Raw genomic sequence first — 26,909 nt, 5'->3', positions numbered from 1 at the left:
ACTCGCGGATGCAGAAAGCGTTGGGCCTAATTATTAAACGCACCCTCCTATCAGCGACGCACGAAATCGACAAATATCATCCTTTTTAGAACAGGAGGAAACGAAAACTTGTGAACATAGCTGTACCTACAACAGTGCATAAGGAATTGAAATTCTGGGAGTTTTTGAAATTCGGAGAAACTCAAGTTGTCGACAGGTATGCCCCCTTGCACGTCAAAAACCGCCTAAAAAACAAACGTCAACAAATGAAGGCAGTATTCGTATGTTCGTTGTAATTGCAGCAGCCTAGCAACATGTATTGCGGTCCGATGGCGAATTACACTCGTGCTCAAAAACTATGCCGACTTAGGTCATAGGTGAGGAGAGGAAGGGTTATGTCATATGTCAACATCATAGAAATGGCTTCATCTGAGCTGTGCCTATTGTACATAATTCAACCAATCTATGCATTTCGTTTCTTGCAATCTACTCATGCTTTCACTCCAGCTTCAGAGTAATCATCCCATATTGTACGTCTTAAGATATTGATTTCTATGGCGGTTTGCAATTACTAGCCACGTCTCACCTCAGTTTGGTGGCCCCGCATCGGCCCACTCGGCCGCTCTAAAATTGACTTACGGAGGAGGATGGTGGCTTTTATTTTAGCTTCTCCGCCGACTGCGGGGAGCGCCGCCGCCGAGGTAGGAGCAATAATTAGCTTATGTTTGGGACTAATTTCCACGCTTAATTAACATTTTTATGTTATTTTAATTAATTCATGTTAATCTTTGACGCATTCTCTTTCAATTGATACCATCCACCGGTCTGAGAATTACTGCCTTGCTGCGTAAGGGCCGATCAAAGATCACGCTTTTAGGGGTATCTCTTCAACATGGGGCAGGAGCAATAAATAGAGCGCTTTAATTTTAGCTTATTTCCCTGGTATGTCACCAACTGAGATCACTCTCAGCACTATTCTCATCATGAATCTGCCAGGCATTTGATGCGCATTTGCTTCAATTAGGGTGCAGATCTGCTTTTGTATGGGGCCGTACCCAAATCTGCTATATTTGGGTACGATGACGTCACATGCGTACCCATTTTTAGCAGATTTCTGCTAAAAATAGCAGACTGCTAAAAATAGCAGATTTTACCATAGTTTCCCCAACTGAGTTTGATGACGGGACGACCAGGCTGTTCCAGACGCTGCAGCAGAACCCGGCAGCTTTCACGCCGGGGGCGCTGGAAAATCTGCAGCGAGCCGTGTCCATCGCCGGAGCGCGACACAACCGGCAGGTCAGTGGCTCTGGAAGGTTCCGCGGGCGGGGCTCATTCTTCCCGTTCGCTTCTGGCGGTCCGGGCAGAGGCTACCGCCTGGACGCGGCGGGTCAGCGACCCGGCGGCGGCGCGGCGGGCTCGGGCTCCGGATCAGCTGACTGGAGGTTCCGCCGCGGGCGGTTCGGGTACGCACCCGGGCCGCGTGACCTGGCCGCCCGAGCGCAGCAGCCGGATGACGTCACAGGGACATTCTCAGCTGAGTAAACCATCACGTGAGTTGTGAGGGGAATTATGCCGCTGCATAAGGACGAGTGGGTGCGCATTGGGGCGCCTGATGCAGTTCTGGACTGGATTATGAATGGTGTGCCGGTGCCTGTGCGTGAGATTCCAGAGCCCCGTGTCTTTGAAAATCCCTGTTTTAATGAACCAGAGAAAAAGTTTTTGGAAACTGAGCTGATGGCGCTAGAAAAGAGAGGTGTTATAGCAAAAGTAGCTGACGTGCCGCATTGTGTCTCCCCTTTGAAGGTTGTTCCAAAGAAAAATTCCAAATATCGCCTCATTTGTGACTTGAGATATGTGAATTCTCACTGTGATGTGCCACATTTTTCGTCAGAAGGTGTTTCTGTCCTGCCAGAGGTTATGAGAGGTGGTGAGCTGGCGGTCACTGTAGATTTAAAGGACGGATTTTATCATTTCCCTGTCCGTGAAGAGTTCAGAACGTATCTGGGTTTCCAGTATGGTGGATGCTGGTATGTGTGGTGTTTTCTACCATTTGGTTTGGTGGCTAGCCCGTACTATTTCCACAAATGTGTTCGTGTGGTCATAGAGTATATGAGAGGGACCGAACGCCTGTCGGTCATGGCCTACGTAGATGATTTTTTATTGACGTCAACGAAGAATAGAATGGCCAGTGACGTGAAAATATTTTTAGATACTTTAGCTTCATTAGGATTGTGTGTCAACTGGGAGAAGTCGTGTTTGGAGCCGTCAAATGTTGTGTCTTATTTGGGTTTCGATGTGCACTGTGCGTCCGAGGGTGAATTGCCGTTCATTACTGTGCCAAAATGCAAAGTGTCGAAGCTGAAGCAGGATATAGGTAGGATGTTAAAGCGGCCCACTGTGTCGGCGCGTCTGCTGGCTCGCATCGCGGGTAGGTGTATCAGTATGATGGCAGCGGTGTTCCCGGCCAAGCTGAAGTTGCGGAACATTTACCGTCTGTTGAATTCTAGGATGTCTTGGGACGAGGCAATGTCGTGGTCGCCCGAGGCCAGAGAGGATCTGGCGTGGTGGCTTACATCGCTGGACGGGTGGAACGGCCGGCTGCTGGTGCCGCCGGCCAGCTGCGACTTGCAGCTCTCCACCGACGCGTCCGAGACTGGCTGGGGAGCGACACTTTCCACCCCGGTCGCTCAAACCGCCTCGGGTTTCTGGCGGCCAGAGGTGAGCGCAGAAACGTCCAATTTTCGCGAGTTACTAGCTGTTTATTTTGCCTTACTGTCATTTTGTTCTACGCTTCGAGGCAAAACCGTCGAGATATTGTCCGATAATATCACGGTAGTCGCGCTCATTAACAAGCTTGGGTCAGCTGATCGTCGCCTGGACGCCATCGCTCAGAATATTTGGGAGTTTGCTTTTGAGCATCAGGTCATGCTGGTTGCGCACCACATTGCAGGATATTTAAATGTAGACCCCGATGAGCTGTCACGTATTCCGCTGCGTCACGAGTGGACACTCCATCCGGCTGTGTTCCTGCAGTTGGAGCGCATGTTCGGCCCGCACACGATCGACCGGTTCGCCTCCCTGTCTACGGCGTTGCTACCGGTCTACAACAGCCGCTTCAGGGACCCCGATACCGCTGGTGTGGACGCTCTGGGTCAGAACGATTGGCAACAGCACAACAACTTCATAAACCCGCCCTTCCGGCTGGTCGCACGTGTGCTGGACGCGGTGCAGGCGCAGCGTGCCGAGGCCACGCTGATTGCCCCGATGTGGCCAGGCCAGCCATGGATGGAGCGGCTGCGGCGGCTCAGCGTCTGCCCGCCGCTGCGGCTGCCGCCTGTGACGCAGGCCTGTATTCCACTGCTACCGCACCAGCAGATAGAGCCGCACCGCAACAGACGGTGGACTCTGTTCGCCTGGCGGATCTCTGGAGAGCCCGGTTAGAGGCGCTCGGCTGGTCTCCTGCTGCACGTGAGCAGTTCCCTCTGTGTTTGGCTCATTCCACTCACGCGAATTATGACAGGTACATCTGTAAGTTTAAGGAATTTTGTAGAATACGTGAATTGATTTTTCCACCGGTAGATGGCGCGGTAGTGGCTGATTTCCTGGTAGGCGAGTGCAGTGTGTCTGACAGACCCCACTCTACGTTACGCTGCTTGTCAGCAGCCTTGGCTGCACTGTACGAGGTGATGGGAGTAGCCAACCCACTCCACGATCCCCTTCTCGTGCGTCTGTCTCAGGCCATTGTGAAAAGCGGCACACGGGCACCCATGACACGGTCGTCCGTGATGGATGTATCAGCCTTTGTTCGTCTGTTTGAGTCGTGGGCTATGAACGAGTCGCTACCGTTGAAGTTGCTGCGGTTGAAGGCGATATGTCTGCTAGCTATCGCGCTGATGTTGCGGCCCTCAGATATTGCCCCCCTGTCGATGAGGTTCGATGCAGGCTCGGGGGTAACGTCGCCGTTTGTGCTGTCCACTGATCAGCTTCAGTTCCGTTCAGATGGTACCCTGCAGGTTACCTTTCTGGGGATAAAGAACGACGCTCAGCGCACGGGGTTTCAAGTCGCAATCCCGCCTAGCCCCAATAAGTCAGCGGACCCTATCGATGCCCTGCGTGTTTATTTAGCTAGAACAGAGTCGTGTCGATGTCCAGTTTCGAAGCCTGTTTTCATTAGTTTAGTTCGCCCTTATGCTGCAGTTTCTGCAAGCTCGGTGGCTGCCATTTTACAGCAGGGTATTTATTTTGCGGAGGATTTTGGTCTCGCCAAAGGTCACACACCGAAAGATTTTCGGCCAACTGGCGCGACCCGTGCGGTGCAGCTCGGGTTTGACGCAGACGATGTGCAGCGTCTCGGTAGATGGAAGACCAGGTCGGTATTCCTGGATCATTATGTTCACAATAGCGTAGATCCGTCGTTTACACAGCGTCTGTTCGAGTGACATGGCGGTGCATATGTGTGATGGGTGCTACGACGCGACGTTGTGATTTTTTCTCTCCACGGAATTGCATTTATGTTTGTTTGTACAATACATGTACGGCTGGCGGCGAATGTCTGTAACGTTGGTTTTAAGAAACCGTAGTTACGACATTCGCCGCCAGGGGCTGACCCCGGCCCGTGACCGAGGTCGCGGGCGGGGTCAGTCTGCGTTGGTGCTCATGGATTTGGAAGTTGACGCATGGAACATGATCTCGCCATAGACCAGTAACTGGAAAGGAGCTCGGTTCGTGCAAGTGCCACTGCGGCGCAGACGATTGCATTTATGTTTGTTTGTACAATACATGTACGGCTGTCTGTAACGTTGGTTTTAAGAAAAACGAGTTTTCGCTGCACATAACCGGTATAATACGTTCTCGAGGCCAATGAGACTTGGCGCATGGCTTCATGTTTTGGCCTCCAGCAATATCGTTTTTTTTTTACTCTGCACTTAACGAAAGTATTGTGTGAGACACACCTACAATAATTCAAAAATAAGGTTATAGGAACGTGCATTGTCCGAGCGCCAATAACAAGCGGATATCTCTAATCCATCACAATCAGCACATGTGCAGACTGTTTTGCATGCCAAAACCTTCAGTGCTATTGAAGACGCTCTTATATTCATGCAACGCTGCAACTCCAATAAAAGTGCCGGACTATGTCAGTCTAGGCATCAGAGAAGCTAGTCAGTGCATGCTAGGGGCCATTCAGTCCCGCTCAGGCGAAAGAACAATAACTTGGAGCTCTTGCGGCTGCATACTTGAACCGATCTTCCAAAACCAGTATGTGACGGCTACCGAAAATGGTGAGTGATTGCTCGGCGGCGACAGCAAAAAACCCGCCAACAAACTGACCGCATGTGGCAAAAGATAAAAGTACAAGGCTGCAGTGAGTCGCGCCGCGGCAACTTTCACGAAATGCCTTCCTGATTCTGCGCAGTGCCGACCGCGGATGATGCACGTAGGCGAGAATGGGATTTGCGGTGTGTGATGGGGACGAGTGTCTGAAGACAGGAGGTTGTTCGGTGATCATTGACATTGACGGTGGACAGTGGATTAGACAGTGGACAGTAGACAGTGAACGGTGGTTATTGGACAGCTGGGACTGTGGGACTGTGGACAGTGGACTGTGGACTGTGGATAGTGGACTGTGGACAGTGGATAGTGGACAGTGGACTGTGGACGATTGGCAGTGGCCGGTGGATATGCGTTAGAACGTGAGAAGTGCAAAGGAAATAAACGAGAACTTAGGACGTGGGAGGTGGACCGTGGACCGTGGACCGAAGACCGTGAACTTAGGTCTAAAGAAAAAAAAAACATCAAGCGATTTGCATCAAGGAGACCGTAAATCGCGAACAACACCCTTGGATAATGTATCTCTGAGTACTGGTGCCATCCGTACCCAGTACCCACCCCAGCCATACCGAATTGACCGGGTCGCGTGGCGCCTCTGTTCGATACGATCACCAAGCACCAGTTTCGGTCGTACCCGTGTCTATACCGCCTGACCGTGCGCCGCCGCCCGTCCAGCCAGCATCCGGGAGCGGTCGCGAACCATTTTTATTTGGACATATGCGATGCATTGTGAAGTGATTTTTGAAGGGTGGCACCGCTAGGCCCGCTATGTCGGCTACCCGCTAGGTCCGCCCGAACAACGGGTCGCCGGCCTTGGGTACACGGCCAGGCTTGTCGGACGAGTGGGGTGTGCGCTGCAAATCGACAGACGTGTTTGTAAGACATTGTGCCGGTTTATTGGCTAAATTGACGAGTAATGTCTGCATATATTCAGGCTGGAAATTTGTAGGTGGCCTTCCTTTTGTTGAGGAGGGAGACACAAAGCGACACAACAAAAGCGGAGACGGACAAATATTTGAAAAGAGCAGTAGTTCCACTGTGGTATTTGCTCGCCATTGTTTCTACAGTGTGCACTGTCAGCTTTTGCAGCGTTGATTCTCAAAAGCTCGCTGGCAGGCACGTAGCCAGGATTTTGCTGAGGGAGGTCAGAGGTGCCACAGGTCACTGCCTAGTGTCGTACCCCCTCCAAAAAAGGAAAACTCCTCGGATTTGGCCCACTATTTTCGGGGTGTGATGCAACTGTTTTTATTTATCTTTATTTTTTCGCCTTCAGGGGGGGGGGGGGCATGGCCCCCGTGGCCCCGTGCCCCCCCCCCCTCCTTGGCTACGTCCCTGCTCGATGGGATGTTCTTTGCATACGACATTGCGGTCTTGCTTAAATTGTAGATAATTTTGTTTTACACTAACACGTAGTTCACATTTGGCAAATGTCCGAAGTTATTTGAGGTCGGTTCAATGTTCATTTTAACTACTGACCCTGCTGTCCTTTTCCAGTTATAGGAATGTAACATGCAGCGGCAGGGGTCATATTTCTAAGATGATACAGGGCGATCAATTATGTATGGGTGTCGTTTTGTATAGGCTTAGTAGGGCCCGAGCCCTACCACCAATTTCAGAATTTTAACATTGATCTCTCCTATGGCGCTGCATGAAAAGAATGGCTTTGGTGTTCTGAAATTAACCATTACAGTCCTACCAATAAGTTTAACCCTCGCCCTGGCAGGGCATTTTTCATAACACGGCCTGGCAGGGGGGGGGGGGTCGATGCGACCCCCCCCCCTCGCGATTGGCTCCTATGGCACCTAGAAACACCAAATTTGGTAGGTAGGTGGGCCCCCCGGAGTTCTCGCCCCTGTGCAAATTTGGTTGCTCTAGGTCAATATTTAGGGGGGTTTTGGGGGGTATAAATGTAAAAATTTCGCTAAAAACAGGTCAAAAGTTTTTCGCTTATAACTTTTGATCTAATTAAGATAGAGCAAAAAGAAAAGCAACAGTGAACTCAGCACGTCAAGGCGCGTCGAATGATATACTTTTTAGCTTGCTTAGGTGTACTTAAAGTTTTTCTTAAATTTTAAGTAAACTTAAATTAATAAATTAAGTTCAAGTTAACCAAGGTGCATCATATCGCATATCATTTGATTCGGCTGATCACCAGGAACACAATGATACCATTTTTAAGCTCTAGCGTCATTATGTGCCAAGTTATTGGCAAAAACGTCATTTGACCTCAGTTGACCTCATTTGACCTGACCCATGGATAAGTACACCAAACAAAGAAGCACCAAGTGACCTGCTGTTAAGTACCGTGGTTTCAAAGCACAAAAAAAGATCAAACGAAGCGGATATCTCCAGTATTTTCCGAATTTAGCATTTTCCCATAGGCTTAACATTACGACGTAATGACCTCTAACTGACCTCAGGTCAGTGACCTAAAAAAAACCGGAATATATGTTATACAACTCGGTGAACTTAGCACATCCTGAAAGTTTGAAGGAAATCAGTCGAAAACTGTGAGCTGGACAGGTGCAATAAGAAAATTGAAATTTGACCTTGACCTTGTACCGGTTTTTCTGACCTGGTGACCTGACCCAAGGTCACCCGGACCTGAAATTTTCAGGTCATATGTAAAAAGGTTGCCCCATAGGCTGTGCCAAATTTGGCGGCGCTGCGCGCCGCCGTTTTTACGCTATCTTCGAAAAACCTTAGGGGGGGGTCGCATCGACCCCCCCCCCCTGCCAGGGCGAGGGTTAAGAAAGTGACGCCCGTGCAACAAAAAATGATAATAAAGTACTCCCTAGCAGGAGGCACACAATATACATTTCAACCCATAAACAATACACCGTTAGAATGATAAATCTTGGGTATTTGACATCACACAAATGGAAGTCGGTTGTGACACTTGGTTTGTCTACAGGAGGTGCTAAAATTCCCTCTCTTCTCCGCGAGGCAGAGGTCGGCCATGAGTCGATCCGTACGCTTTCTTTCATTGAATCAGCTTCCGTGGATTCGTCGGTGACCAGGAGATAGTATTCTTCCTGTTGGGTGCTTGCTGTAGCACAAACCACCTCTCGTGGCACTTCAAATCACCCGTTTGAGCCATTCTTCCAGCTGACTGAGCCAGAAGGTGCACGCTTCCAGCCTCGACACCATGCTGTCAGCGGAAGGGACAGCATTCAAAGAAGACATTCTAAGGTCTCCTAAAGCCTTGCCAAGGTGGATATTGGGCTGATTTTTGAAGACCTGCTAGACTCTCTCCTATCTTCAGGACCCAACAAGGAAAGCCTCCCTGGCCAACCTACAGTCCGGATTTTTCCTGCCTGGACTTCTGCTTCTGGTCCCAATCAGTTCAAGAATTTCCAGAACGAACTCAAGATCCTTGGTGAGCCGTGAGGTGAACTGCAGGCTGCCGTGAGTAGTCCAAGGCTTCGCCAGTAGGATGGCCTGCGACCGTCTGAGGTGCAAGGCGCGGCACACCCGACGCCGGGCAGAGCTCTGCTGTGCTGAGAAACGAATCCAATTCGAGCACCTTTTGGCTAACGAAGTATCACAAGCAAGCATTCCGTTTGTGTCATGTCAAATGTCCAAATTTTTTCATTCTAATGGTGTGTTGTTTATGTTTTAAAAGATATATCAAGTGCCTCCCGCAGTGGCTGACTTTATGTGATTCTTTATCGCTGTATTTACTCACTTTTCTCAGCATGACTTAGCAAGCCGGGCGTTGAAGGTTTTATTCTTCATTATATTTTTGGGAAGTTAGACTAAGTCTATGATTCGTTTTTTCAATTTCCTAAAAATAATTTGTTTTATTTCATGATGGAATTATTTGAATATTATGAGAAGTTGTTTGAGGTCCACCCGTCGTCTCTCTGATCCTAAAACAGGACCAGCGTCCGAGCAGATACATACGGGAGGCCTTCAGCTGGGCTCAGCTCTATCTTAGGCTCCAACCAAGGCCCTGCATATTCCCAGTCCCACCCCTATCTAAAGCCCAGCGTCCGCCGCGTATGGCTGGTCCGCCGCCCGTGCCATAGCAGTCTCTCGACCGGGCGGTCACCAGGTATCAGTAGTGACATCTGTCGGCATTTCTCTAAACTACTATCTTTCATCGCCGCCGCCAGTGTACCCCTCGTCGGTTTGCCGACCGCGCGCGATGGCCGACGACGTCCGACGAAAACGACGATAGTCGGCGCCGACGACCGACGCAGGCGGAGGCCCCGCCCACACGATCATCGACGCTGGTCAGTCGGGCGGGGCTCGGGCCGAAATGGCCGGTCCGTACCCCGGCCGACAGCGGTGTGATGTCTGCTCCCCGGACGACGGAGGGGAGGGGGGAGGGGGCTGGAGCGATGTCGGCGATTTATCACCTACCCTGACAGAGACGGACAGCCCCGCCATTAGTACACCATCAACAGGGGTGAGGTCAAATTGGTAATAAGGCAGACGGTGCACTAAATTATTGTGATAAGGCGACGCAATGTCCGTCCGGCACATAGGCGGCGGAACGGGGAGGGCACCGGGGCACCGTGCCCCCTTTGATTTTGGCATTTTAACATTAGCCCTATGGGCGTTGCATGGAAAAAAATGGGACCAAAAGTCGGCAGTGCCCCCCTCTTAATTGAAGGTGTTCTGCCGCTACTGGTCCGGCGTCCTTTTCCCTTCCATAGAGAGGTTTAAATGGACTTCGCCACAAAGTTCGCTAGTTCACTGGGATTATGCGCAAGATGTTATTTGAATGCTTCATTGATCCCTTTCTCTCTCAGATGTCCCTCGCCTTCGCCACCAGGAGGTTGTATATGCGCGGCCTTCGGCACTGTTCAGTGTTCGTTGCATGATCAATGCTCATTCTTATTGGAAGTTGATATAGATTGTAGTGTAGGATGGCCAAACCAAGGCTTGGAGATTGGCGTTTTTTGTCCCCTCTCCAGCTATACTGAACGGAAACAGTGTCAACGCTTTATCGGCATCAGACTACCAGGATCTATCAGACGTCGCTTTGGACTTTGGGACTCATTTTGTGCACGTGGGCAGTGGGCGTGTGATTTGAGTCACTGATAGACGCAAATCAAATACTCCTGGAGGTTCAACGCTCCTATTTAGCCCCGGGTGCTCACTAAGTACAGGGTTTCTGTTGTTTCTTTCGTGTAGACCCACTACATATCCATGTAATAACAGTAAGACAAGGATCAACATTTTACCGCTGAGGAAACACATAAATCGTATTCTGTTTAAACAGCATTACGTTCCAGTAATTATGTACAAACTTGGTGGTAAGGGCTTTAGTAGTGCTAAATTGAATAAATTTTGCTCGGCCATGTAATCTCCTTTACTTTATTGACCGATCTATGTAATAAGCAGGAAGTGCTGTGAAATATTTGACAACTCTCTCAATTGCTATTTCATTTTGAAACGAAAAACACCGGTTGTCGCACTTACTACGCCATTGAATTACAGGGATAAACGTCTCGGGGGTAAGTCATAGCTTCGATGGTGATGTCCCCTATACTTAGTGTGATAGTGGGTATAGTTTCAGTAATAACCCATTTCAATGCGTACCGTGCTATTTCTCTGTCAGTGAATGACCTTGTTTATTGCTGTGAAAAATCAGCTCCGACAGCGAAGCTGACACGCTGTGTTGCGTTTGTTGCTTTTTATAGCAGTTCTCAGACATGAAGGCAAACTAATCGCTCGTTTACAGAGCATGCTAATGAGCTTACATGGATAATCCCTGTTTGTTTCTAAGTGAAAGATATATGACAGCTATGAAGAAAATGCGTCTGAGGATGCACAAGCTTACATTTCTGGCAGACTAGCACGACTTCAAGGGCTTCCTGCTATAAAGACGCAGTGTAGATACCCAGCCTCAGACAGACATGAATTTATTGGTAGCACGCTGTTTTACCAAAGATAAGTTCGAAGAGCGAAATACCCCAAAATAATGGTACGTTTGATTTTTTTAAATGAGATGTTCAATAACATTTCCTTTTTGAGTTTGTCGCGCACCAAATTTTGCCGTGATTTTGAGATTGTCTCTGCTTGAAGGGCTCGAGGGTCAGCTGTGCTTGCAGAGTGCAAATACTGTGTATTTTTACTCATTCTGGACAATGGACTTTCTGCGACTATTAAGGGTCTTCTGTATCAGAGCTGTGCTGGCCTGCGTCTGAGTTGAAGCCTCTTGATGCGCTATCGACAAAGGAGAAGATACCTGAAATTCCCTCAAATAAGAATGACCCTCATCGGTTATCCTTTCAGTCTCGTAACAACAGTTTGGCTACCCAGAATCTTTTACTAACTAGAAGCCTTTTCTCGGTCTTATGATTCAAGAAGTATGTTACTCTGTCTCCGTCCGGCATTTACCAGTCTGCAAAGCCACTACCCATCGTTTGATTTTCCTTTTCTGCTGAGTGTCAATAAAAATGTGGTAATTCTCAACTTATGGCCCTTCGTCCTCAGCTTACATCACTTGACAGAAAATGAGCCCGTCGGGAGCAATGCGATAAATGCTCGGAAGTCGGCGGCGCCCACTTCGCCCGTTTTACAATCAGTAGCTTCCCATCGCCCGCCTCAGACAACAGTCTACTAACGCACGTTGGTTCCTAGTACCTCTCCGCCAGCGCGATCTCATGTCGTTGCACCTGATGGCCTCGCTGTCGTTAAAATTGATGAATGACCGACAGTAGGAGGCAGCGAATGGGAACCGGTGCGGCGCCAGCGAAAAACGTTTACTGGAAGAGCGAATGTGCCACGCTGGACCCGGGGCTGAAAACGGATGGGTGTGGACTGTGGGTCGGAGTTATACCGCGAGTGATGCCTGCGGCCAGGATTGGGGGGGGGGGGGTGCCACTGGGGGGGGGGGGGGGGTGGGGGGGGGGTGGAGACGGGGGCACTGACAGCAGACACCCAGACGAGTCATTCCGTCCGTCTGGAGGCCACCAGAGTCATTTTGCAGTCTGGTTTGGTCTGTTGCCATTTGTAGGCCGTGTGGCATGGCCGTAAAAGGCGGGCTAATGAGAGGCAACTGAACCCACAATGCGCACTGATGGTTGTTTTAACCGAACCGCGCGGTAGTGAACCAGCCATCATCTTGCTATTTTTAGCTCCAGTGTTTTCTGTTCTAGAGTTTAAGAGTCTCAACCATTTTTCTGGGCTCTTAATTTATAGCATGTATGGCCACGCTTCTCAGTCCAAAGGCTTGCAAGTTGCAAATACCTACTTCTGATTACTCAAAACCGAACCTTATTCGATGCGATCACATTAAGGTGAGCTATGGCTAGTTTGAGCATAATTATGAATATTATGATGGTAGAAAATGACCTTATGCTCATGATACAATGAAATGATATTAAAATAAGTCCAAAATGTAACATTATAAGTCAACTGATAATGTTTTTTCTCCGCGGTGAGGGCGAGCGCCGCCCATGTGATTGCGTCATACCGCCCGCTCGTCAGGTCCGCATGACCCGAGCCCGGGTCATTCGCGCTCGCAGCGCCGCCGAGAGCAGTCAGCCACTGAGCCGTGGGCTGAGCGCGGCGCTTCCTGCTTTTCGTGACGTGTCGTGTTTTTTTCGACACTGCTGCTGCTTGACAGCACTGGAGGTGAGGTGTCTTGGAGATCGCATTAGTGATAACTATGTCGATACCTTTGCGGCCGCATTGCCGATCAGCAGATATTGCATCTAGATTCTTTGCTTGGACTTGACTTTCCAAGTCTGACTGGTTTCATCGCTGATGACATCTTAATGTTTCGCGTTACGTGCGAGCTTGACAGTCTGTGCTGTGCGCGCAATATTCTCGGCCCTCCGGTCTACCTCGTCAACCTCCGGTCTAGCAGCATGATTTTCGCATTTTAGGAGGCTCGTTTGTAAATTACCTAAGTACCTATAGGTAGCACCAATCAAGCAAAATCTAACTTCTCGCTGAGTTTTGAGCTGCATGGGACGGTCTAATTCCGTCCCCGCCTACCGGTTTCCTTCCCCGTCTGTGCCGTGGACGGTCGCCAGCCGCATCAGCTGCTCATGCCTCGGGGCATTTATCGGCGTCTGGTGCCTGGCCGGCGCGGCCCGGACACTAGTCCGGCCGACCTGCCCACTGGGCCCCCGGGGCATTGACCTACTGACCTCTCTCCCGCATGAGGCGATTCGCATTGACCAGATTCGGACGCAGATACATAAGTGAGTGATGGACAAATAACTTACAGCTACATCACTACAGCTATTACAGCAGCCTGGCATGAAAATTTTGCGATGGATTAGTACATATGAGCTTTTCCACCGCTGCATTGGCGTCTCAGTGCATCGCTTGCCTCAACCTCGGTCGTCTCCGGGCGTTTTGCAAAATAAAAAAAAAATAATAAAACTCTGGTAACACAAAGTAGCCTTGGGTAACACGACTCATTATGCATTGCTGCCTCAGTACAGGGCTCGCTTAACGCGTGCCCCGTGCGTCTATGGTTTGCTTTTTTTCTCTAACGAGCAGAAATGAGCAGAAGTACGCGTCACTTGGCAATATTATTCCATTAGTAGTCAAGTTCCGGTTGTCTCCGGCACACAGGGCAGCCTGACGCATTAAATGCTGCGTTTTCTGGCATGAGACAGTAGCATAAAGGCCTCTCAATTGCACTGGCTCAGGACATGTTGGATTTTTCTCCGGCCATGCCAAGTGTTACCGGCTATTACTTAGAGTACGCCATGTTGGCACGCCACATACCACATTTTTAGGTAACACAAGTTGGCTTGTTTGTCCGGTCATTTTATCGGCATTGCCGGTTCTTCGTATTAAACGGCAGACTATGTAAAGAAAAGGCTGCACTATTTGCGACTTTTCCGTCGTTTATAGGCATCACAGCTGCGTTGTCGGCTCAGTGCATATTATCAGTATATATATATATAAGTATATATATAAGTATATGAATAACTTGTTTATGCTACGGTCGCACCCGAGTCCGGTGCTGCCGCCTTGTTAATGGCAAACCAGTAAAATACTGGTCAAATTTCAGTAGCATATTCAGCTAGCGCTGCGTTTGAGTCGAGCGCGCGTTCAAAGCGTTGTCGTCTCAGGGTCGAGCTAGCATAGGCTCCGGTCGACTCCGGTGCTGCCGCCTTGTTAATGGCAAACCAATAAAAGGGTCGAGCTAGCATAGGCTCCGGTCGACTCCGGTGCTGCCGCCTTGTTAATGGCAAACCAATAAAATACGTACTACTGGTCAAATTTCCGTAACACATTTCACAGCTGCGTTGTCGGCTTAGTGCAGTCTCGGCTCCGGTCGTCTCCGGTGCAGCCGTCGGAGAAATTAGTACGTAGGTATCTCCCGGCCGTTTCCATAGCCCAATGCGTAATACCTCGTTAGAAGCACATAGGATAATTTGCACTCGATATCTTAAATATCTCAAACAAATTATTAAAGTAATGAAATGTCCAGTAGAGCATAGCATCTCTCAAATTCAGTAACTCATCAGCTCAGTATATATAGCTCGCTTATGCTCCCGTCGTTCCCGGTACTGCCGAATGCCGGCTGCAATACCAGAGCTATGTTTGAGCCCCCCAGACAGAGTTTTCTCTCAAACTACATGCATTATCCGGGTGTGTCACTTGACGGTTTTTGCGTCACGCCTCTAGCAATGCAATCGTTGTCTTCGTATACGAAGACAACGTTACGAAGGCAATGCTATACGGAGCTGCTTTCCGCTTATGTCTTACCCCAGTCATACCGACTTTAACCTGCTGAGTCAAACTGGCTTTTTATCTCAAGTTTAATAACAAGTGTCTCAATGATGTCGTTTCAATGCAGAGCTTGATTATGAGCCGGTCGTCTCCGGTATCGCCTGCTTATGGCCTTGCATAGTCCGGTCGTCTCCGGTATAGCCTGCTTATGACCTTGCATAGTCCGGTCGTCTCCGGTATAGCCTGCTTATGACCTTGCATAGTTCGGTCGTCTCCGGTATCGCCTGCTCATGGCCTTGCATAGTCCGGTCGTCTCCGGTATCGCCTGCTCATGGCCTTTGCATAGTCCGGTCGTCTCCGGTATTGCCTGCTTATGGCCTTGCATAGTCCGGTCGTCTCCATTATCGCCTGCTCATGGCCTTGCATAGTCCGGTCGTCTCCGGTATAGCCTGCTTATGGCCTTGCATAGTCCGGTCGTCTCCATTATCGCCTGCTCATGGCCTTGCATAGTCCGGTCGTCTCCGGTATCGCCTGCTCATAGCCTTGCATAGTCCGGTCGTCTCCGGTATCACCCAAGCCTGTGTGAAATGCGCATTACTGGTCAATCATCGGAAACTTATGGCCTTGCACCTATGGCCTTGCACCTAAATCAGTCGTCTCCGATGTCGCCGATGCTTATGGCCTTGTAAATATGTATAGTCCGGTCGTCTCCGGTATGGTCTGCTTATGGCTTTGCACCTAGTCCGGTCGTCTTAGTATCGACTGGCTTATGACCTTGCATAGTCAACGCTGTTGCATAACGCATTATACCGCCCGCTTAGGGCATAATTGCAAGGCAAAGCGGAACAAGCGAACGTGTCGGTGATAAGCGTTTCCACTGTCTCCTGCGGCGCCAGACACAACAGGTCGCCCTGTTCATCGGCGGCAACGATATCGCACGCAGGGTATTCCAGCAGCTTGAGCTCCTCTGCAGCAGGTTGAGGAGCTCTGCATGGCTGCAATTGCTCTATGAGCTGAATCAGTTATATAGTTCGCGTATACCCCGTCATGCTCAGAGACAATCTTCGGAACGCTCGCGCTTTTACCCCCGGGCCTGTTTCTCTGGGGCGGGATGGTGTCCACCCTTCGAAGATATAGGGCGAAGGGCTCTGGAAGTCCAAAAATATTATCTGTCTGGGTCTGTGTATAACGTGCCCTACGGGGGGGGGGGGGGCTATTCATAGCCCCCCTCCTTACTCAACTACTGGGCCGATCGTCAAAATTCAAAGGGCATCTGATAGCCCCGGAAAAACTGTCAAACGAAACCTAATTTCATTGACCTCGAGGTCACCGATGACGTCACAGGTCAGGTCAAAGTAAAAATTATCGATGTTTGGCTTGTTCACATTTTGGGCTCTAGCTGCCGTTTTACAAGTCAGATCAGGCTGATTTTTGGTTTACACACTCGTGAGCAGGTGTTTTAGATACCCTGAGGGTACCAAACTTGTACTTTGATTTTCAGGTCAGGGTCAGGTCATCACAGGTCACGGGAATATGATATCATAAGTCAGTCACGTGACGCGTGTTTTATGGTCCATTTAGGCCCTAGATTTCGAATCCGGTGTCGCTTGTGTCATTTGATGCCATTTTCATCTGAATACAGCTGAGGCTAGGTCACAGCACAGTCCATTTTGAGTCCTCTCATGCAAAAAAAATTGGATCTAGCTAAAAAACTGAGCTCTTGGGAGCGATTCCCGTGGTTCAATGTTTTGTGTCGAAATCGGCCGAACATGACGTCACTCTGACGTCGTTTCCGCCGACCTATGCTAGATAAGAAGTTCAAATTTTGACATAAGGTGTCAAATTGATGCAGCCGAAGGTACTGAAAGTTTGGCGGCAATATGTTAAGCGGTTTAGAAGTTATTGCAAAAAAACGGGAGTGGGGCTATGAATAGCCGCCGCTCCCAGTGGGGCGCGGGTTTAGTGTACTTACATATACGGTTTCCATTCATCTCATTTTCTTACGATTTAGGTTGAAGAAGTGTACTGCTGATACCTCATCATATATCAACTACTAGCTTTTGTCAAGGAAAATATTTATGGCTATCTCAGACCTATGGCACCATATGTTGCTCCGATACTATAGCAGTCGTTTTTGTTTTCTAGCCCGCGCCCTGGTGGGGTCTGTTTATAACGCGACCTGGTGGGGGGGGGGGGGGCTATTTTTTGCCCCCCCCTCGTATCTCCGAAACTACTGGACGGATCCGCAAAATTCAAACGGCGTTCGAAAGGCCTGTCAAATTTGTCGAGGAAAACCAAATTTCATTGACCTCGGGGTCACCGATGACGTCACAGGTCAGGTCAAAGATGAAATGTTTCACCGTTCACGGGTCTTCTAGGGAATGCGCTATAACACCGAGGAAAACGCATTTTGTCGAGAATCAGCGATAGGGCGTCAGTTGCCTAGTAGATATATTACTATTAGAGGTCACTGACAATACCAGGTCAGGTCACAGGTCAGGTCACCAAGGGTCACAGGTCAGGTCACATGAGCCCAACTTTACTAAGGTTGTGTGATGCATGTTTTATGGCCAATTTTTCATTTCCAACTCAATGGTATTGGTTATAAGACTATCAGGTACGGCTTAGGTCACTTTCTGGTGAAGTTCAGGTCAAGGTCAGGTCAAGGTCAGGCCAAAAAAGGTCAAATTTTAAAGTTGATAGTTTTGCATAAAATGGGTATTGATTCGATGCAGCTCGTCACGGGGAGTCTAATGGTGGTCTTTGTTTTGCGCTACGGGGTCTAGAGTTGCTAAAAATTGAGTTTGAAAATTTGACGTCATCAATTTTGAACAGTTTTTTCGCTATAACTTCGCCAAAAAAAGAGGTATCGATCTCAAATTTGGTATGTGGATGGAAGGCGGTAAGGACTATCACATATATTCCGGTTTTTGCGAAATTCAAAAAACTTTTTGGATTTTTCGATTATTATATGCAAAAAATTTATTTTTTGATTTTTAGGGGTCAAAATCCAAAAATTTCAAAAATCCGAGATAGCAGTTTTGTAGCCCTGTTGATTCTACAGCTTTTATGTCTTTATCATTTTTCTGTATTTGCAAAGCTATAGGCCTGACAGCTCTTCCCGCGAAACCCTTTTTTGGGTCGAAAACGGCAGAACATGACGTCACTCTGACGTCATTTCCGGCCAACCTATCATAGCCTTTGGAAAAATTTTTGGTCACAATGTGTAAAATTGATGTCCGGGAGGGTACTGAGAGTTTGGTGACGATCGGCGCAGCGGTTCTGGAGATATATCAAAAAGTCTGGAGGGGGGGCAAAAAATAGCCCCCCCCCCCACCAGGGCGCGGGCTAGGAGCCAATATACAGGGTGGACCAAAAAGGATGGAAACATTTTAAACTCGTATAAAACATGTATCATTGCATGCATGTGACTGGGAATGATGCCAAACAAGAGTACATTTCGTGGAAATTCATAACGGCATCACTCTCATCTGCTTTCTCTCGTTTTCAGTCTCTCACAGCAAATATTCGAAGTGACCACCTTCGCGAGACAGGCACAGAGCGACCAGCCTGGCTGCTGACACGATAGCCCGCTTGTATGGCTCACACAGCCTTGCTGATCGCTCTTTTCAGTTCAGAGGCTTTCTGGACCTTTCTTGTAGACCTGGCCCTTGAGATGACCCCACAGTAAAACATCCATAGGGGTCAGGTCGGATGAGACGGTAGGCCAGTTTCGACTGGCACCGCGGGATATCAGCCCGCAGCAGGTCACCGAAGTGGTTTTCGATGCACTTGAGCGCTGTTTTGCCATGTGTGGAGGCGCACCGTCTTGCTGGAACCACATAAGGTCTATGATGAGGCTGCCATGCTTCATTTGGACTCGCTCTCAGAACTTCCTCAGCGCCGCCTGGTATGCGCTGTTGCTTGACGGTCACAGTGTCGCCGCTCCCTTCCTCGAACCAAAGTGGACCCACGATTCCTTTTCCGCTGAGGGCACACCATTTCGGTGACCTTGCTGCTGTGCAGTGACTTCTTTATCATCTCATCTCAAGGGCCAGGTCTACAAGGAAGGTCTCTGTGACCTGAAGAGAGCGATCACCAAAACTGTGTGAGCCATACCAGCTAACATGTGTCGTCGGGCTATCGCGTCAGCCACCATATCGGCCGCTCTGTGGCTGTCTCGAGAAGGCGGTCTCTTCGAACATTTGCTGTGAGAGACTGAAAACGAGAGAAAGCAGATGAGAGTGATGCCGTTATGAATTTCCACGAAATTTACTCTCGTTTGGTACCATATCTAGTCACATGCATGCAATAAAGCATGTTTTATGCGAGTTCAAAATGTGTCCATCCTTTTTGGTCCACCCCAGGGTTGTGCTTGACTCATGAGTCGAGTCAGAAATTTGACTCAACTCTGACTCAAATGAGTCAGATTTGAGTCGAGTCGGATAAAATGTTGAGCTGTTGAGTTCAGTCAGAGTTGAGTCGGACAAAAATATTAAGACGTTGAGTTGAGTCAGAGTTGAGTCAGAAAAATAGCTTTTGACATTGATTTGAGTCAAACATCCCCCCCGCTTAACAACTTAGCCGTGGCCCTGCTGCTGGATTTTTTTTCACCCCCCCCCCCCCCCCCCCCCCAGCTCAACAACTTTTTTATCTGAGTCAATTTTGAGTCAACTCAGTTGACTCAACAAAAATTGAGTCAAGTTTGAGTCAACTCATATTTTCATTCAGACGCTTGAGTCATGAGTCGAGTCAAGGGAAAAATCAGCTCCTTGTTTGAGTCAGAGTTGAGTCAGGGCTTTCTGAAGTTGAATGATGAGTTGAGTCGGCAAATTTTTTAGAGTCGAGCACAACCCTGGTCCACCCTGTAAGTACAGGACTGTATGTATTTTGAAGTTTTGTTCAATCGCTATGAACATGAGAGGTGACTGGTGAAACCCATATGCTTACCTAGCAAAGCTCGTAATTATACTTAACTTACCTACAACATCGAGACAAAGCCCAATAATCCACCCCTGCAATTGACAATGCCTGCCAATGCAAAAAAGCAAGGCTTTCCCGTTCACTCACCTTCAGTCATTTATCTGTGCGTCGTCTCACTCTCCACTGGATTCACACTCGGGTGGCGACGGCAGTTTCGGCAGCAGTCGGAACAGCAGCGGATGCCGAAGGCAGCAGCCTGAACGCCATCCGACGCCGCAGCTGCCCGCCGCGTCAAAGACACCATCTGAATAATTCTGACCGGCTCACATGCATATGCATTGGGCATAATGCAGGCGGCATGACGCCTGCTGGCCAGCCGGCACACAGGGAGTCGGTCAGGCGATGGCATGTCACTGACTCAAAGCTCGACAGCTGCAGTTCGGTGAGCTTTCTCGTGGGCTTCTTACGAGAGCAGCTGCGAGATAGGCCTTGACTGGTCAGCAGGACGGCGGCTGTGGGAACATTTGTTTGAAAATGTCGTGACATAGTGTGCTTTTTTGTGCTCTCAATGATGGGTTTAATAAATGGCGCAATTGCTTACCAACATACAATGCAGTTTTAGATTTGGAAGCAATAAGGAATAATTTGTGTATAGAACTCACTTAACCTGAAGATGATGATGATAATCCTTGATGAACCGTCTTTTTATCCTCTTTTATTATGAGGATGCACACTAAACGTTAATTTCAAAGAACAATCGTTTCAGGAATGTCTGGAATAAAATTATTATACAGCCTGAGTACGATCGGGCCCTGGCCTGCCATGCATGGACCCATACGCCGCTCCTCATGTGCCGCGGCCACGCTGGCAGCACCGTCCAGCACCCTCCCCCATCCCCACTGGGGGGAGGGGGGGGGGTCACCACGCCACCCATTTCGACACCGTCCGCTGCCACCGGCCAGGTGGCAGCGCAACAAAATGGCGTCCCGGTCCCACGGTCACTTCCGGGTGCCAAACTCCGCCCCTGGGCCCGCCCATCCCACTACTGTCCCGCCCCCTCCCGACCTCCCCTTCTGGGGGCCTCAGTTGCAGGGGTACTCCGCTAATGTATTGTGGATCGTTACCTTAACGGTGCGCGACTGGAATCGACTGACTGGCGAGTGAAGGGCGTATGGAGCGGCGGACACGGAAGGTGACCTGATGTGACCTGGGAACAGAAAACCTGCAGAGAAGTAGCAGCATGAGGTGGGTGTTGGGAGGGGCTCCAAAAATAATTAGAAAAAAAATTAAAAATATGTCAGATGCGTGTTTGCTGCTGTGCTGCTGACAGTGCTGCTATGCATTTCGGACAGATATTTCCATTCTAGTGGGATACAAATATTGATCTAAGGCGTATGTAATATATTTCGTCTGAGTCCGATCTCCTTATACCTACCTTCTTGCTTTTGAAAATAATTTCGTGCGTATAAAGCAATTGTATAAATAAAAGCGCTACGTCTTTTGATTCCGACATGCTAACTATTATAGCCGCTTATTGCAAAAACTCTTTGCTTTACTAGGAAGCAGCTCATGAAAAATTAGGAAAAAGTGGTGTCCCTTGCATAAGAGTGCTCGTTTTCAGACGGCTATATGTTGCCGATGAAAAGAACACAAAAAGAGCAATTTCCTTGCGCTTCCTCACAAACTGTACAAAATATAACTGCCTGTTTAAATTTGAAATAATAAATATGGTAAACAAAGCCAAGCTCAGCACAGAAATCATGTAACACTTCGATCCAAGTGTATTTTTAACGACATCTAAAATAAATACCATCAAAGCAAAAAAAGCAAAACATTTTCTTTCACACCGCAGGTAGAGTATCACATCGCAGAGAAAGTGGACGTTTGGATCTACTGGTAGCGGGGCCTGTAGCCGACGATGACGCGCTCATACTGGGGCTGGTAGTAGCCGGCGGGAGCTTCGTCATCATCGTCCTCCTCCTCAGGAGCCTCGTAACGCTCCTCCTCCTCATCGTCATCATCATCAGACGCCTCCGGGGTCGGGTACTCGGTGGGCACTGGGGTGGGCAGGTGGGCGCCCTGCGGCTGGAAGCCGTTCCCGTTGGCCACGTAGACCACCTTGTAGACGACACCGTCGTCACCGGTGTAGCTGAACTGGCCGTTGACGTCGTAGCTCTCCTCGTCATCGCCGTATCCCTCCACCGGCCTGCCCGACTCGGAGGCGTAGATGCCGTTCTCAGTCTCGAAACTGGGAAAGGGAAAGAGAGAAAAAAAAAAACATTGTTAGTCGAGTGTGCGAATGAAATATCGCACTTCTTTGCTTTCAACAGTAATTATGGAATTGCAACTTCAGATAGACTTGAGATGAACGTCATACACAGGTGTAAATAAGCGCAGCAACGTATTTATGCACCATATCATTAACTATCGAAAAATTTACAGGAACATGAACCCGTCCCAAGGTATACAAAGTCCCAAGTATGAACTTACTGAGAGTCGTAGGACTGGTCGTCGCGGAGCTCTGCCTCCTGCTTCAGGATCTGGTACACCTTGGGGGCGTACGTGGGGGCAGCGTAGCTGCGGCTGGGGGCGGCGGCGGCCACGGCCAGCACGGCGGCGAGAACAAACTGTGAAGAAAGACGCGCATTGTCATCACATTTGTAAAAATTACGGCGGTAAATAGTCATGCGTTGTCTCATCTCCTCTCTAGTTTGCAGAGTATTATGTATCCCGATACGTCATGTTGATGAAAACTAGTTTGAATCGATTTAATCCAAAAATGTTCACGCCATTACCAGCTTCATGTTGTGTGTTGGTGTGGATCTGTCTGTGTGAGATCTGATGCCGGTTCCATCCTCCGGTCCTCCTTTATACCGTTCCTGTGTCTGGGTAGACTGGTCAGTGGACAGCTGTCGCCCGATTGGGTCAGCGAAGGTCACACTCACATCGAAGGACTCCGCTGTCTCTCGACTCGCTGACTCTAAACTGGGACGATGAACACTTTCTAATAATTATTAAAGAGAGAAGATAGGTAAAAAGTTGACATCTCCTCGACATTTAAATTCTTTTGATTGCCAAAAAATATATATATTAATATTTCGGGCCACAGGCCTTCCTCAGAAGGAGACAGTGTATACAAGTATATAAATGAATCATTATCATTTATCATTCATTCATCATCATTTCATTTCATTATTATCATCATCATTTAACCATATTTTTTTTTGTATTCTCGTACACTTGTGTACACTGTCTCATTCTGAGGGAGGCCTGTTGGCCGAAATATCAATGCATATTTTTGGCTATCAAAGTAATCTAATTGTCGAGGAGAGGCCAACATTTACATATTTCCTCTCTTTCATATTCATAATGTTACTCATATGAGCGCTCCAAAGCGTAAGTTTTCTGATAATCATATCAAATATTTTGAAATGTGTTTTTCGCATAATATGAGTGATGCCGAAGTTGAAAGTAGCATCTTCGTATCGTATGCAGAGGTTGAAGAATAGCATCTTCTAGCGTAAGTGCAAAGGATGACTCATCATTTCAGGAGGCTATAATAGGCGAGCTTGACACTCCACGTTCCATATTTCTTATTGCTTTGGATTCAATTTTGTTTAAGACGGCTTACCACCATCTTGGCAATGTCTTGGTTTAACTAAGGTGCGATAAATGATCTATTTTATGCGTCTCTGCTTAGCCTGCGCCTCAAAACGACAAAAAAGTGCTGTGACAAAACTGACCGGAATTCATAGGCGTAGGAGAAGGGGACTGGGGGTCCAGTCCATACCCTCCCCCCCCCCACTTCTCAGCCATTTTAAAGAAATCTTTACTTTTTGATTTGAATACAAAACTAAGAGCAGAAAATGGTTCAGAAACGTGAGATGAGCACAAAACTGCAAAGAATTTCTTCATAGGGTATTGGGTTCCCACAAAGTGGCGAAGTTTCGCTGGCGTGCGAACCTCACTTGTTGTGAGGTTCTTACGCCCATGCCGGAATTAACGCAATTTTATTACGCAGCTGTATGTTATATTGGAGCTGTGTCTTAATTGTATGTACATACATAAATAGTAAGTAACACAATTGGCGAAAGTTGTTTTCTTTTTCTTTTCTTTTTTACAGCATAGCGCAAAGAGCTGTTGGATCCGACAGACGCTAGGACTGGGACAGACGCGGAAGACCCAAATGACGTCACTGGGAACTGATAGCATCTACACATAAAAGTATATAATATATAATAAAACATAATGAAAAATACTTCCCGTAATTTTTCTAAATTATTCAGCGCTTATAACTACACTTTATACCTCTAACCACAGCTGCAGGATGGTGAAAATATGGGTTGTTTTTAGCAAGATCTAGTGGCTCGACATTTTTTCTTTTGAAAATGAAGTTTACGTACTTAACTGATTACTCTGCAGACGATTGTGTCCCTCCAGAAGTAGGGACCTTATCGATATGTGAATTGTGAGCTTTTCAATATTTATTTAGGGACCAGTCGATCACTCACACTCAAAATCTCTACTTATTTGCTCTGGTCCTGGACTTCGAGCGTAGTCTGGAGCAACGTTCTGTGAAAATGAAAAATAAAGAAATAGGCAAACAAAGTTCACTTGAACCATGGAGCACATTTGAGCCCGGTCATGATTTTCAGTAAGACCGAAGTCCATGCCACACAAAATAATGACCTCTCTAGTCTAAATTATGACCGGTTTCATAGGCCGGTTTATCGTGAGCTCACATTTTGTCACCTCTTCGAGAAACTGCTCGCTGTAATGGAATATTTCCCTGTGTCGCCTTACTAAAAGAATCGTGTCATGACATCGTGATAACGTCAAGCTGAGTTGCTAGCTGCGTAATCGCGATCCGATCTTTGTGACATCAGTATATCCCCCAGAAGGTCACCGACCGACCAGCCACGCCCTGTTGACCTAGACACAGGGAGGTAGGGGGGATGGCGTCCTCCGGGGTACGGGTGCACTCCCCTGGCGGCAGAGTTAATTGTTCCGCTAACCACTCTAGGCTACAATGGGACTGTATAAAAACGAACGGAGGATGGAACCAGCATCAGATCTTCCACAGACCGATCCACACCAACACAGAAAAACATGAAGCTGGTAAGTATAGGTTCCTAAAAATGAAGCATTTTTTCGCAATGATACTTCTACGATAATCACATTTCGTTAATGCTGCCATAAGGTGCACATTATTATTTATGATTATTAAACATTTTCCAGTTGTTTCATTGAGCAATAAGCATCATATATGAGTTAAATTGCTTCCCTCCATTTCACAGTTTGTGCTCGCCGCCGTGCTGGCCGTGGCCGCTGCCGCCCCCAGCCGCAGCTACGCTGCCCCCACGTACGCCCCCAAGGTGTACCAGATCCTGAAGCAGGAGGTAGAGCTCCGCGAAGACCAGTCCTACGAATCTCAGTAAGTTAACGTGAGTAGTACTTTTGGTTAATGTCGTCATAAATTCCCCCACAGGGTGTCCTAAATATTCGCATCTTTTACGGGTATTTATTTATATCATTTCATTTACGCTCATCTAAATTCTTTCTGGATTTGCGATTCCATAATCTCTCCGAAAAGTGAAAAAGTAAGACACGTATTTGGACCCTCCACTAACGACGCCTTTTCTCTTTCCTATTTTCAGTTTCGAGACTGAGAACGGCATCTACGCCTCCGAGTCGGGCAGGCCGGTGGAGGGATACGGCGATGACGAGGAGAGCTACGACGTCAACGGCCAGTTCAGCTACACCGGTGACGACGGTGTCGTCTACAAGGTGGTCTACGTGGCCAACGGGAACGGCTTCCAGCCGCAGGGCGCCCACCTGCCCACCCCGGTGCCCACCGAGTACCCGACCCCGGAGGCGTCTGATGATGATGACGATGAGGAGGAGGAGCGTTACGAGGCTCCTGAGGAGGAGGACGATGATGACGAAGCTCCCGCCGGCTACTACCAGCCCCAGTATGAGCGCGTCATCGTCGGCTACAGGCCCCGCTACCAGTAGATCCAAACTTCATTCAGACGGTTGGCTTTGTGCGAAAGATGATACGCTATTGACCAAGTGAAATGATTTAAGTCTAGCCATGCTGTTTGCTATTTATTTGTCCGTGTTTTGTTACTTATATGTGCCAAGGTATCTAATACAAACCAGCATTGATCAGATGCCTTCTAAACAATAAGTGACTGTGTCTAATAATCTAACCAATAAGACATCTATTGGGGCGACAAACATCCATTGGGGCATGTGCAGAAGGGCGAAGCGGTACTTAAAAATGATCTGAGGACAACCACCTACTTACCAGTCTCTGGCGGTGTGCCACATTGGAGCACAATCTACCCACTCATTCCTAGGGAAGCGACCCTTACACGTGCGTACGTGCAGTATCATCCTAACCGTGACGTATGGAAATGCATTGCCCGCTGCGTTGCCTGAAATGCATTGCCTGCATACATGCCAATTTTCAGCACTGGGGGCACGCTGCACAGTAATTGACGAGTTATTGCCATTGTTGCTGGACCGAGCTAAGCAAATCTTTTATCTGCCAAAAAAAAACTGCCTGTCCAACAACCGTTAAAAACAAAGCCTTTTGCTTGGACTCGGCTCGTACATCATTGGCTGGACAATAAAACTGGAAACGCTGTAAGTAATTTTCAAACGTTTCCTCAGCTGGCTCGAACGCTGTCAGCTTGCCATTAACTATTTTAAACAATTCGCAGAAACAACAAAATTGACTTGCTACTTCCCTGCCGTGGACCGTGGTAGCTGGTGCCGTCCTGCTGTAGCTTCCCTGAGGTCTTCTATCTCATCCTTGTCGCCATCCTCGGCTGTGGCCGATAGTGGTGTTCCGTTATGGTGTCGGTACTGGGAATACATCAGTTGCAAAATTGACACCTCTCCTTTTGCACGTGGCACGTGCAGTGGAGGTCACCCGCATGCATCGGGAATAGTCCAGCACATGGTCAATGTGAGGAAGCTACCCTACAAGCAAAGACCGCAAGTGACTACTA

General features: G+C 48.4%; 3 protein-coding genes across 5 annotated transcripts; 2 read left to right on the top strand and 1 right to left on the bottom strand.

The window, feature by feature from the left end:
- The first annotated feature begins 1,162 nt into the window (after window positions 1-1,162).
- On the top strand, window positions 1,163-4,761 carry LOC122382717. Of its 2 annotated transcripts, none has more exons than XM_043368402.1 (2): window positions 1,163-2,697; window positions 3,013-4,761. In XM_043368402.1, the coding sequence occupies exons 1-2, from the start codon at window positions 1,549-1,551 to the stop codon at window positions 3,418-3,420; spliced, it is 1,557 nt and encodes a 518-aa protein (XP_043224337.1). In that variant the 5' UTR covers window positions 1,163-1,548; the 3' UTR covers window positions 3,421-4,761. The 2 variants fall into 2 exon arrangements, with proteins under 2 accessions (XP_043224337.1, XP_043224335.1); XM_043368400.1 differs by having other exon boundaries at window positions 3,010-4,761.
- Window positions 4,762-12,672: 7,911 nt separating this feature from the next.
- Window positions 12,673-26,058, top strand: LOC122382714 (cuticle protein CP14.6-like). Of its 2 annotated transcripts, XM_043368398.1 has the most exons (4): window positions 12,673-12,903; window positions 24,974-25,008; window positions 25,188-25,324; window positions 25,548-26,058. In XM_043368398.1, the coding sequence occupies exons 2-4, from the start codon at window positions 25,000-25,002 to the stop codon at window positions 25,903-25,905; spliced, it is 504 nt and encodes a 167-aa protein (XP_043224333.1). In that variant the 5' UTR covers window positions 12,673-12,903; window positions 24,974-24,999; the 3' UTR covers window positions 25,906-26,058. The 2 variants fall into 2 exon arrangements, with proteins under 2 accessions (XP_043224333.1, XP_043224332.1); XM_043368397.1 differs by lacking the exon at window positions 24,974-25,008.
- Window positions 21,720-22,718, bottom strand: LOC122382716 (cuticle protein CP14.6-like). The gene is made up of 3 exons (XM_043368399.1): window positions 22,686-22,718; window positions 22,381-22,517; window positions 21,720-22,138 (listed from the first exon to the last, which is right to left on the bottom strand). The coding sequence occupies exons 1-3, from the start codon at window positions 22,692-22,694 to the stop codon at window positions 21,781-21,783; spliced, it is 504 nt and encodes a 167-aa protein (XP_043224334.1). The 5' UTR covers window positions 22,695-22,718; the 3' UTR covers window positions 21,720-21,780.
- Window positions 26,059-26,909: the final 851 nt, after the last annotated feature.

The sequence above is a fragment of the Amphibalanus amphitrite genome, unplaced genomic scaffold (assembly GCF_019059575.1).
Source record: "Amphibalanus amphitrite isolate SeventyFive unplaced genomic scaffold, NRLGWU_Aamphi_draft 000145F_arrow, whole genome shotgun sequence".
NCBI classification, from domain to species: Eukaryota; Metazoa; Arthropoda; class Thecostraca; order Balanomorpha; family Balanidae; genus Amphibalanus; species Amphibalanus amphitrite.
Note: the sequence above shows the minus strand (reverse complement) of the source record. Positions and strands in the feature narration are given on the sequence as shown.

Bases quoted from the DNA above. Each gene is read 5' to 3' on its own strand.
- LOC122382717 (XM_043368400.1), top strand. From the start codon at position 1,549: ATGCCGCTGCATAAGGACGAGTGGGTGCGCATTGGGGCGCCTGATGCA. The intron at 2,698-3,009 runs GTGAGCGCAGAA...GCTGTGTTCCTG, and splicing joins CGGGTTTCTGGCGGCCAGAG to CAGTTGGAGCGCATGTTCGG.
- LOC122382716 (XM_043368399.1), bottom strand. The intron at 22,139-22,380 runs GTAAGTTCATAC...TCCCTTTCCCAG, and splicing joins GACCAGTCCTACGACTCTCA to TTTCGAGACTGAGAACGGCA.
- LOC122382714 (XM_043368397.1), top strand. From the start codon at position 12,691: ATGTTTTTTCTCCGCGGTGAGGGCGAGCGCCGCCCATGTGATTGCGTC. The intron at 12,904-25,187 runs GTGAGGTGTCTT...TCCATTTCACAG, and splicing joins GCTGCTTGACAGCACTGGAG to TTTGTGCTCGCCGCCGTGCT. The intron at 25,325-25,547 runs GTAAGTTAACGT...TCCTATTTTCAG, and splicing joins GACCAGTCCTACGAATCTCA to TTTCGAGACTGAGAACGGCA.